This window comes from Rhipicephalus sanguineus, unplaced genomic scaffold, assembly GCF_013339695.2.
Source record: "Rhipicephalus sanguineus isolate Rsan-2018 unplaced genomic scaffold, BIME_Rsan_1.4 Seq484, whole genome shotgun sequence".
Lineage (NCBI taxonomy): Eukaryota > Metazoa > Arthropoda > Arachnida > Ixodida > Ixodidae > Rhipicephalus > Rhipicephalus sanguineus.
This window is the reverse complement of record NW_023615352.1, coordinates 245,711-257,397: the sequence shown is the minus strand read 5'-3', so window position 1 is coordinate 257,397 and position 11,687 is coordinate 245,711. Positions and strand designations below refer to the sequence as shown.

General features: G+C 50.2%; 1 protein-coding gene across 1 annotated transcript; it reads left to right on the top strand.

The window, feature by feature from the left end:
- The first annotated feature begins 925 nt into the window (after positions 1-925).
- On the top strand, positions 926-10,220 carry LOC119377527 (proline-rich protein 36-like). Its single transcript, XM_037646961.1, has 4 exons — positions 926-1,073; positions 4,089-4,232; positions 6,108-7,291; positions 9,717-10,220. The coding sequence occupies exons 1-4, from the start codon at positions 926-928 to the stop codon at positions 10,218-10,220; spliced, it is 1,980 nt and encodes a 659-aa protein (XP_037502889.1).
- Positions 10,221-11,687: the final 1,467 nt, after the last annotated feature.

The following is an 11,687-nucleotide window of genomic DNA, read 5'->3' as shown; positions in this document are numbered from 1 at the left end:
AGATTACATTAAAATGTCACAGTTTCGCCGCAACGGCGAAGCAATGAATGCGATAGCAATAAATTGGACTGTAACGCGAAGAACGGAAAGCAGCTTGAAATTGCCAGCGCGTCGCTCGAGCCCAATGGACGCACGAAAAAAACGCACACAGGACGAGCGCGAACTATCATGCGTCACAGCTCGACATTTGAAGCGCACTGCTCAAACATAAAGCAGGACGCACGAAACGAACGAACAGGTACACACAGGACGAGCGCGAACTAACTGTCACAGTTGTTACTTATTTCTCTTTGAACAGCGCGCTTCTTTCGCAAACGCGGCCGCTGCAGTGAGCAAAGTGACCTTCGTACGCTCTGTGACTTTAGCGCGGACATCGCGGGGAAAGCACAAGACATACAACCCCCCGCTCCACCCTCCCCCGGCCGCCCCCTTCTTTCGTCGAGATAAGCGCACGAAGGCGACCACGCCCTGTAGGCGAAAAGCAACGGCGTTCGCAGGAGCGGGGCGACGATCTTTAAAGCGCGCAACGCGCGCACATCGCGCCATCTGTGTGGTGACTAATAAAGCATGCTGAAGTAGATGGTGTATATAAATATCTCGCCGTTAGCAGGCTGAAAGACGGTAATGTTGGTGGCGTAACCGTCTAACGCCGCGCGCTGAAAAGCGAGAGGTCGCCCGTTCGATTCGCGCGTCGGAAAGTTTTCCTGAATTATCTTTCTTTGTGGGTGGGTTATATATATATATATATATATATATATATATAATATATACGGTGCATGACGGCGGCGACAAAAATCAGCCGAGGCTGTCCATATAATTGCTATCGCAATAGAATCTTATTGGGAAACCATAAATCTAATAAAAAGCAAACAGACTTTCAGAACTGGAAGGTGACATGGACAGATATGTTACGTATATTGACTCCATGAAAATGAACCACACCATCATGGGCAAATGCTGCTGTGGCTGGGGACAGGCGGCAAGTGCTCCTTTTTGCACACCCTTGCCGAAGCCCTCGGTACAACCCCCGGAAAAACCTCTTTTTGTGAACCTGACCTTCAAGCTGAGCCAAGGTCAGCGACGGCGAAAGAGCTTCAGCGAAAAACTAATGCGGCGCATTGGGTAAAAGAAAAGCGGCTCAAGGTGAACCTGTCGCGGCGCCACTGCCCCAGTGGCGCTGGCTGCATCCAAGTTCATTGCGCATTCGCGCTCGGAACGCCGAGCGGCGTCTGTGTGTTGTGTTTTGATGCTACATATTGGCTCCCTTGTCGCGGCGTGAAGTCTAAGCGTGTAGACTTCTCATTGTCGATGCCTAAATCAACATGTGTAAAATAAAGTTTAATCTCTGCAAACCAATGTTTTCGTTTTTCCTAAAGCAAGCAAAAACGAGCAATCCCTAGGCAAGCTTGGTTTAGCAGAGTTTAACCAGGGCAGTTTTTTTTTTCAGGCACTGTTTTGAACACAGAGCAGAACACAGACACGCAGATATATTGCGTTCCCTGTTCGCTGTTTAATGTTCTTGAGTCATGCAAAAACAACACGCTAAGGGAACAAAGAACGCGAAACCAACTAGCCCAAATCGCAGCATTTCTAAAAGACTTAGGCTTCGAAATATGGTACATGCATCATGCAGAACGAAAGCTCTCTGCAGGCTGTACGGCATAACGAGTTTTAAGGCGAAAGCCTTAGATCCTCACCTTGCGCGAAAAGCGACTGTTGGTTTCGTCGGTTGCTGTGTCTGCGGCGTCGATGTAAACATGAACGATGCAAAATGTCACGTGGTCACAGATGTCGTCGTGATGGCGTCACCATCTCAGACGCCGAAGAGGTCAGTGACCGCTGAATCTTGTGATTTCATAGTGATGTCACAACGATGTCACATAGCATGACGTCACAAAGTTACGTCACACGACATTCTTACTTGGGCAAAGCTGGGCGGATCCCAGAGGCAGGACAGAGCCACTTGAGGTGCACAAATCTTTTGAGAAGGGGCGAGGAGGATCAATACAATCAACTGAAAAGAAAAATAAGATGATGGCTTTCCCCTTCGAGTCGTCATAGGGGAAGCCATAAGGCCCCCTGTGGCTTTACTATTACAGTTCTATAGTACCCGGCTCTTCTACGTTTCCCACATCATTGGTGTGACGAAAATTGAGCGGTCGTGGGCCACGTAGGCATTACGGTGCATCAATAGGACACCTGCTGAATTTGGGTCCAAGGTGGCTTTAACAGCGAAGCAGTTTTGGTCGAGGTTTTCCCGGGTCGATCGGCGTAACGCGGCTCGCAGCTCTTAGCCGGAATCAAATCATCGCATCGACGGACACCCGTCTGTTGACGTACACCCTAGCGGGTATGTGCCACATAAATTGGCCAAGTCCCACTATTCACCTCCGGTCCACTGAAAATGAAGAACCTGTCTATTACAACCCTAACGGGTATGTGCCACATAAATTGGCCAAGTCCCACTATTCACCTCCGGTCCACTGAAACTGAAGAACCTGTCTATTACAACCCTAGCGGGTATGTGCCACATAAATTGGCCAAGTCCCCTATTCCCTCCGGTCCACTGAAACTGAAGAACCTGTCTATTACAACCCTAGCGGGTATGTGCCACATGAATTGGCCAAGTCCCACTATTCACCTCCGGTCCACTGAAACTGAAGAACCTGTCTATTACAACCCTAGCGGGTATGTGCCACATAAATTGGCCAAGTCCCACTATTCACCTCCGGTCCACTGAAAATGAAGAACCTGTCTATTACAACCCTAGCGGGTATGTGCCACATAAATTGGCCAAGTCCCACTATTCACCTCCGGTCCACTGAAACTGAAGAACCTGTCTATTACAACCCTAGCGGGTATGTGCCACATAAATTGGCCAAGTCCCACTATTCACCTCCGGTCCACTGAAAATGAAGAACCTGTCTATTACAACCCTAGCGGGTATGTGCCACATAAATTGGCCAAGTCCCACTATTCACCTCCGGTCCACTGAAAATGAAGAACCTGTCTATTACAACCCTAGCGGGTATGTGCCACATAAATTGGCCAAGTCCCACTATTCACCTCCGGTCCACTGAAAATGAAGAACCTGTCTATTACAACCCTAGCGGGTATGTGCCACATAAATTGGCCAAGTCCCACTATTCACCTCCGGTCCACTGAAATGAAGAACCTGTCTATTACAACCCTAGCGGGTATGTGCCACATAAATTGGCCAAGTCCCACTATTCACCCCCGGTCCACTGAAACTGAAGAACCTGTCTATTACAACCCTAGCGGGTATGTGCCACAGAAATTCGGTAAGCTCCACTACTAACATCCCCTCCACTAAAAAAAATGAAGCTGTCTATAACTAGCCTGAATGTCCCACGGATCGCGTACTACGCAACAAGAGCGAAATCGGCCTTCGTTTGCTGGCAGCAGGCAAACGTATCCGATCCAGAAGCCCGGCGGTCTTTCTAGAATGTTCGGCGATATTTAATGTCGTGCGGTCTCCGGAAGGAGCTCCCCGTCGGAAGCGCGCACGGAAATTGGAGCGTGGATGGCAACGTCGACGTCGTTCGCATTCAGAAGCCCCTCAAGTGATTCGAAAGTCAAGCGCAAGTGGAGGGTAGAAGATCCAGAACTTCGAGTGAGAGAAGCATAGGTTAGACGTGTACGGCTTGCAGCGGACCCTGAGTTTAAAACGAGGCGAGATGAAGCAATGGATTACGCTTCGCTGTTTCATCAGCCTTCGCGACGTTAAGTCAGTTATGCTGGGCTAATGTGATTGTTATCTCAGCGCCAGAAACATGGCCTGTATCCTCCATAGTGGGGGCTTGGAATAAGCGGTGACCAGCAGATACCCCACTTCGTTTTCATGAAGTTAACATTTGTAACACGCCTGTCCACGTCACCCTTCTGTTCTCAAAATTTATTTGATTTTTATTAGATTTATTGTTTTTTAATAGAGATATTGTATGCAATTTTTTATAGGACAGTCTGGTCCTTGGCCAACCCTACAGTGGGTGCGTGTCAGTAGCTTATCGGTTCTGCAGTGACGTCTACAACAATGCAGCAGCAGTGATTGACGGTGGTGGTGCAAGCCTACCGCGCCAGCCATCGCCGGTCGGCGAAGCACCAAGCGTCGTCACTCGATGGCTGCTGTCAAGACGGGGCTGCCGCCACCACTTTCCTGGTCCTGTCAAACGCGCTGATCGAAATCGGTGAGCTGAAACATATCGTTGTTCGTACTGTGCGGCATCGCTGGTGTGACCGCGCATGTCGGATACCATTGTAAAGATGAGCGGGCACACGCAGGCACACACAAATACAGAAACTCAGCCATGTGATGCCATGTGACGACCCATGTTTTGTGACAGTATAGTGACGTCACGATGACGCCGCAAATGTTTGCTATCTGTGACGTCGTGAAGGCGTCATATGGTGACGTCATCACGTGATGATTACCTTTTCCCCCACTCGTGTTAGCGCCCATGCCCGGAGACAACCCCTGCGACGTCGCCGACGACCAATTGTCGCGTTTGACGAGGCATCTAAGGTATTCGCTTTAATAATTAACTGTCGTACAGCCTGTTCGATTGGACTTTGCTAGCAACCGCTCGCCGATAAAGGCTTGTGTTATCGTGACGTTAATCAAATGCGGCAATAAATGAAGGCTCACGCTTCACCCACCAGCGGAAGCAATACGCTCAATACCCCAGCAAGAAGATGTCTCATAGATCCGTTTTTCGCTACAGCAACGAAACATTTACAAGCGTTCAGATATGTATAGCCCATTAAGTATTCACCTTCCTCTTACACTTGTCGTTCCTACGACAGAACATACAAGGGGGATTGAAAAGAACTCAAAATGTGTACTTCCCAGCTCAATCGTACATGTGTGCATGCTCTTCAATTAACTTAGGCAATCATCGCGAAAAAAATGCTAGACCTCGTGTTTTTTTACAATTTATTTTTGTTGATATTGTTGGCCGAAACAGTACACAAACCATAAGGGGTAGACGCCCTCAGTCTGATGTATATGAGCCTTCTCGAATGAGAACACTTGCGTCATTAAAACAAACGCCATTTATTCAGAGCGACGCGTCTTTCTTTATGAGTTGACTATATGTGTACCGACACAATAGCTTCTCTTATCACTTTGTGGACTGACCATCTGTGTGTATATAAAATTTCTTGTGCTTAAGCAGTGAAGTATTATTACATGCCATGCCGCGTTGTCTAATCTTTATGTTTCACGTTGGCACAGCTTCCATCAGCTATCACATGCACCTAGCAGTATTCATAATATATAATTTACAAATAATTAATAAAACGTAACAATGCATAGCTTTCTCTATATAAAGCACAGAAGCTAAGGTTGTTGACTGTGTTACAAATGCCACTACAAATTAGGAAGACAAAATGCTTGCCGGACAAAATAACAAAATACCGGAGGTACGCACAGAGGTACCCAGAAAACATTATCACGCTTCACTTATCGGACACATAGTCAAACACTCCTCACAATGTAGACTTCACACAATCTTGCAACCATACATATGAGCCTGCAGACGCATCGATATCTCGAGCAGTCTGGTACAACAATGACTGTACGGTCTGTACGACAGCTATAGGGGCGTCGCGAACTTAGACTAATCACGTAACATGTTTCGTTTTGCAGACAGCCCACGTCATATGGAGGCGAGAGAAAAGTGACCGCATCCGAAGCATTGAAGTGGTCATTGCGGCGACCCACGAGGCAGCTTCCTTTCCGGCATCGAAATTGTCAAGAAAAGGTATAGAGATGAGGCGAAGGCGCAATCGACGTCGCGGAGATTGGGGCCTTCTGATGACGTCGAATGCACTAGGCGAGGCGAGTAATAAACAAACACACGGGCCCGACACCCCGACCCAAACGTCTGCGAGTAAGTCGAGAGCGGTGAACACCGATGCCGATGACCAGAGCATACAAATGACAGACACCATTGACAATGCATCAAGAGCGGGAAACAGCAGGTCCGGTAACCAAAACACCCAACAGCAGCCTGCCGCTATTGCGCCTAACGCGCTCGACAGTGAGAACGCGTGTCTTCAAAGTTCTGTAACCGACACAACCACAGGAGGCAAAGACGAGACACATGAGAAGATAGAGGGGGCACGTTCCACATCTGCAACCGACTCAACAGCTGGAGACAAAGGTGGGACAAAGGACATCAGAGAAGAGGCGTCTTCCAAGTGTGCAGCCGCCTCAGCATCGGGAGGCAAAGGTCGCACGCAGGACAACCGAGAGGAGGCGTCTTCCAAGGACGAAACCGCCTCAACTACAGGAAGCAAAGGTGGCACGCAGGGCAATAGAGGGGAGGCTTGTTCCAAATGTGTAGCCGTCTCAACCGCAGGAGGCAAAGGTGGCACTCAGGACAGCAGTGAGGAGATGTGTTCCAAATGTGCAGCCGTCTCAACCGCAGGAGTCAAAGGAGGCAGTCAGGCCAACAGAGAGGAGACGTGTTCCAAATGTGCAGCCGTCTCAACCGCAGGAGGCAAACGTGGCACGCAGGACAACCGAGATGAGGCATGTTCCAAATGTCTAGCTGTCTCAACCGCAGGAGGAAAAAGTACCATGCAGGGCATCAGAGAGGAGGCATCTTCCAAACGTGCAGCCGACTCAACCTCAGGATGCAATAGTACAGTTGACAGCAGAAAGGAGGCTTGCTGCATAAGTGCAACCACCTCAACAGCAGGAAGCGAAGGGGGGACAAAAGACATCAGACAGGAACCGTGTCCCAAATGTGCAGCCGACTCAACCGCAGGAGGCAAAGGCTGGAATGGAAACACAGAGGAAGGCTGTTCCAAATGTGCCACTGCCGCAACCGTAGGAGGCAAAAGCGGAACCCAAGACAACAGAGAGGAGGCGTGTTCCAAATGCGCGACCACCTCAACTGCAGGAGGCAAAGGTGTGACGCAGGACAACAAAAGCGAGGCGTGTTCCATAAGCGCAGCCGACTTAACCTCAGCAGCCAAAGGCAGGACGCTAGACAAGGTTGCTGGGAGGGACCACGCGGAGACGCCATACGTAGCCAGTGCAACAGAAGCTGTCACGGAGTCTGGCGCAGCCGTGGCAATTGTTTCAACAGAGCCTGGAATTTCCATAGTTGCAGCGGGATATGAAGATGTGGAAATGGAATCAGTTACCGAGCCGGACGTCCATATGGAAACCTTGACTGAGCCCGACGTCATAATGGTGTCACTGTCGGATCCTGACGCGACCATGCGGTCAGTTTCAAAGGAAGGTGCCGCAGTTATGCCCGTGAGTGTCTCACTAATGTGTATCAAGTGTCATTCTCAACTTGGCTTACAAGTTTGCGGAATCCCCACCGCCAGCCCGGCAGAGCGTGCAGGGGCCGCTGCGTTATTGCCTGTCGCACAGGCACGACCGGGAATGTGTGAACAGTCCCAAGGCTTCTCGGCTGCATCCCCGGGAATGCAGATATCCAACGTTGTACAAAACGCACAGCTCCAACTGCCAACAACCATATCTTCGATCCCCATCACACAAAGGCCGCCGGAAATCCAGACGTTCGGTAGTACATGTCCGCAGCAGCTACCTTCTAGGCCCACGCTACCCCCATTGCTGACACCACTACCATGGGCAATGCAAATGTGTAAAATACCTCCGAGCGTCCATCAACAACCACCCGCAATCACATGGTCGCCAAATTCCACCCATATACTGCCAGGTTTCCCGATGCACGGCCTCCTACAAGCCACGCAACAACTACCTGCTGTTACTGTGCCTTCGTCGTCTGCAGCGCAGGCGATATATCGCACGCCGATTCTTGGCTATCCCTCGAACAGCCAGCTACAACCTTCTATGATACCCGCTCCATCCCTTCGACTACATGTACCATCGGCTTTTGAGATGCGTGGTGCGTCTACGCCCAACCAGCCACAACCTTCAGCGACAGCGGCTCCACCCTTCGTGATTCCAGGGCTGCCATCTGCTCAAATTCGAGAGGTACTCACGCCTGGTCAGTTTACACCACCGCACTGCGTGACAGCGCCGCCGCAGGTACCGCCACCTCTGAATGCACAGCTGTACAACCTTTCAGCAGGCAGCCAGCCTCAACATCTTTTGCCCCCTGCCGCGCAAGCACCGTCATGCCCTAATATTGTACACAGTAACGTGAACGCCCAGGCCCAATCCTCCATGGCCGTGCAACCGGCAGGATCTGTGGTGCAAATGTCACCTGGTGTTCAGATGTGCGGTAGTCCAGGCAGCGCACATTTCCAACTTCCAACAGCTATGTCGCCCTGGACAATGCTGCCGCCTGGCATACAAGGTCAAAGTGTTACTTCTAGCAATCAGCCGCAACCTTCACCGGCTGTTTCATCACCACAGTTCCAACCCCAGCCATCCTCGGGTTTAGCAGCGCCCTGCCAGCCACAACTTTCTCTGGCTCTTCCATCACCACAGAATGTGTTAAACCCCGTTAATGCGCCTAGCATACAACCCCAGAAACCCTCAGGGTTAGCAGCACCCTCCCAGCCACGACCTTTTGCAGTTATTCCATCACCACCGAATGTGCATCCCCGTTAATGCGCCTAGCTTCCAAACCCAGGCATCCACAGGTTTAACAGCACCCTCCCAGCCACAACCTTCTCCGGCTGTTCCACCACTACCGAATTTGTTGACCCCCTTTAATGCGCCTAGGTTCCAACCCCAGCCATCCTCGGGTTTAGCAGCGCCCTGCCAGCCACAACCTTCTCCGGCTGTTCCATCACTATCGAATGTGCATATCCCCGTTAATGCACCTAGCTTACAACCCCAGCAATCCTCAGGTTTAGCAGCACCCTCCCAGCCACTACCTTCTCCGGCTGTTCCACCACTGCCGAATGTGTTGACCCCCCTTAATGCACCTAGGTTCCAACCCCAGCCATCCCTAGGTTTAGCAGCACCCTCCCAGCCACTACCTTCTCCCGCTGTTCCACCACTACCGAATGCGTTGACCCCCTTTAATGCACCTATGTTCCAACCCCAGCCATTCTCAGGTTTAGCAGCACCCTCCCAGCCAACACCTTCTCCGGCTGTTCCATCACCATCGAATGCGCATATCCCCGTTAATGCGCCTAGCTTACAACCCCAGCCATCCGCAGGTTTAGCAGCACCCTCCCAGCCACTACCTTCTCCGGCTGTTCCACCACTACTGAATACGTTGACCCCCTTTAATGTGCCTAGGTTCCAACCGCAGCCATTCTCAGGTTTAGCAACACCCTGCCAGCCACAACCTTCTCCGGCTCTTCCATCACCAACGAATGCGCTGACCCCCTTTAATGCGCCTAGGTTCCAACCCCAGCCATTCTCAGGTTTAGTAGCACCCTCCCAACCACGACCTTCTCCGGCTGTTCCATCATCATCGAATGTGCATATCCCCGTTAATGCGCCTAGCTTACAACGCCAGCCATCCTCAAGTTTAGTAGCACCCTCCCAGCCGCTACCTTCTCCGGCTGTTCCACCACTACCGAATGCGTTGACCCCCTTTAATGCGCCTACGTTCCAACCCCAGCCATTCTCAGGTTCAGCAACACCCTGCCAGCCACAACCTTCTCCGGCTCTCCCATCACCATCGACTGTGAATATCCCCTTCAATGCGCCTAGTTGCCAACCCCAGTCATCCTTAGGTTTACCAGCACCCTCCCAGCCACAACCTTCTCCGCCAGTTCCATCACCGCAGAGCGTGTTGATACCCTTCAGTGCTCCCAGTTTCCAACCCCCGCCATCCTCGAGTTTAGCAGCACCCTCCCAGCCACAACCTCCGGCTGTTCCATCAACCCAGAATGTGTTACTACCCGTTAATGGGCCTACTTTTCAACCCCAACCATCCTTAGGTTTCGCAGCAACATCCCAGCCACAACCTTCTCCGGCTGTTCCATCACCACAGAATATGTTGATCCCCTTCACTGCGCCTAGTTTCCAGCCACAGACATCCTCAGGTTTAGCAGCACCCTCTCTGCCACAACCTTGTTCGGCTGTTCCACCACCACAGAATGTGTTGATCCCCGTTAATGCACCTGCTTTCCAAGCCCATCCATCCTCCGGCTTGGCAGGATCCTCGCAGCCACAACCTTTAGTTAGCCCTGTTAGTCAACAATCGCCGTTGGCAGCACTCACACCACCGGTAAGGCTGAAGTGGGTCGATGAACTGGACAAGGTGCAGCAAGGACGGCCTGGATCGTAGCCTTAGTGCTTCGCTTATGGACTCGTGAAGAACTTTCCGGCAGCGCTCGAAGCATGCTAGTGATTATTGAACTCCACACAGTACATTCGCCTTACTTAAGCACAAAAAAACGCATTTATAGCCTGCATTATTGGACCAGTGTAACGGTTAGTCAATATTTACGCTTGAATGTGCAAAGCCGATCGGTGCAGTGAATATTTTGCGATTTAACTTGCTCAATATTGCACGTATTCATGCCGAATGTGTCGGATACAGTTACTAGGACGAATCGGCGCACTGTAAGAATGCCTGGGCGGCTCGCCTAATGATTTTTCTAAGCTATTTTTAAAAATTTTTTGAAATATTTCACGATTAAAGCGGTGAAACCTAAGATGGACTCACATGCGAGAGGTTCTCTTCAAGGCAGAATATAAACGTACCGCAAAGTACGGCACCTCTGAGGGTTCGCAAATGCATTGTCCGCGTTTTACTGCGGAGGAATGTCGGCGTGAATACGACAGGTTGCACATACGTGGATCGACTACGTTTTATACATTGTGCTATCAATGTTTCGGTCTCTGTGCTCTGTGTTGTTCGCTATGGCTACAATACATGTACACGACGAGAGATAGCATTCGTGTATTTATTCCTGTTGCAACAGCCACCGGCACGAAACGAACGTCTTCACAGAAAGCGTTGTAAATGCTACTACGTCCGTCCTCTCTCCAGTGAGAACCATGGCTAATAGGGTCACATTTCGCGACATCATCAACGTGCACAGTCTTGGCATTAGGCGACACTGTCGTTTTGAAAAAAAAACAAGCAGTTGTCGTCATAATTGCAGCGGCCCGCTGGCTTATCAATACTTGTACGTTTCGGTCAAACTGACCTCATCATGGCGCGAAGACATCCGTTCTCGAATAAAGTAGTCTCAGGAGATGCTTGGACGCAGCATTATCGTAAGCACGCATCAAAATGCCGAAAACTCGTGAAACGCACTTGTTTTCGAGGAAGGAATGGAAAAAATATGACCTCGTGTTCAACAGAAAAAATGATCGATGCTTCCCGGGAAATCTCGGGCAAGTAATTTCGACCGTTACTAGAGTCGTAAAAACAATTTTTACGACGATGATTCTGAAGATAATTTTTTGTTAATCACATTTCATGATATCACTCCGGACAGAGAATCCGCCGCTATTCCTAAAGTATACAATCATTGCCAACTGCCGGTTCTAAGATACGGGGCTTAAGCTTGGAGCATGACAAGGACACTCAAAAAAGGTTGAGGAACACAGTGTGTCATACAATTATACGTCGAACTTTAAGAGATCAGCCACGTAATGCGTAGGAGAGTCAACAGGTGTACAGCAAGAGCAACGGAATGATTGCCAACGGATGTGCAACGCACCGAAGGACGCCAGCGCAACAGATAGCGTGACGCAATTAAGGAGTTCACTGTCATCAAATGGAATCAGCTAGAAGAAGATA

What these genes read in the sequence shown, in the direction of transcription:
- LOC119377527 (XM_037646961.1), top strand. Translation starts at nt 926, where the DNA reads ATGAAAATGAACCACACCATCATGGGCAAATGCTGCTGTGGCTGGGGA. An exon ending in GCTGAAACATATCGTTGTTC is followed by an intron (nt 4,233 to 6,107) that starts GTACTGTGCGGC and finishes ACACAACCACAG; the next exon opens with GAGGCAAAGACGAGACACAT. An exon ending in AAGGTGCCGCAGTTATGCCC is followed by an intron (nt 7,292 to 9,716) that starts GTGAGTGTCTCA and finishes CCATCACCGCAG; the next exon opens with AGCGTGTTGATACCCTTCAG.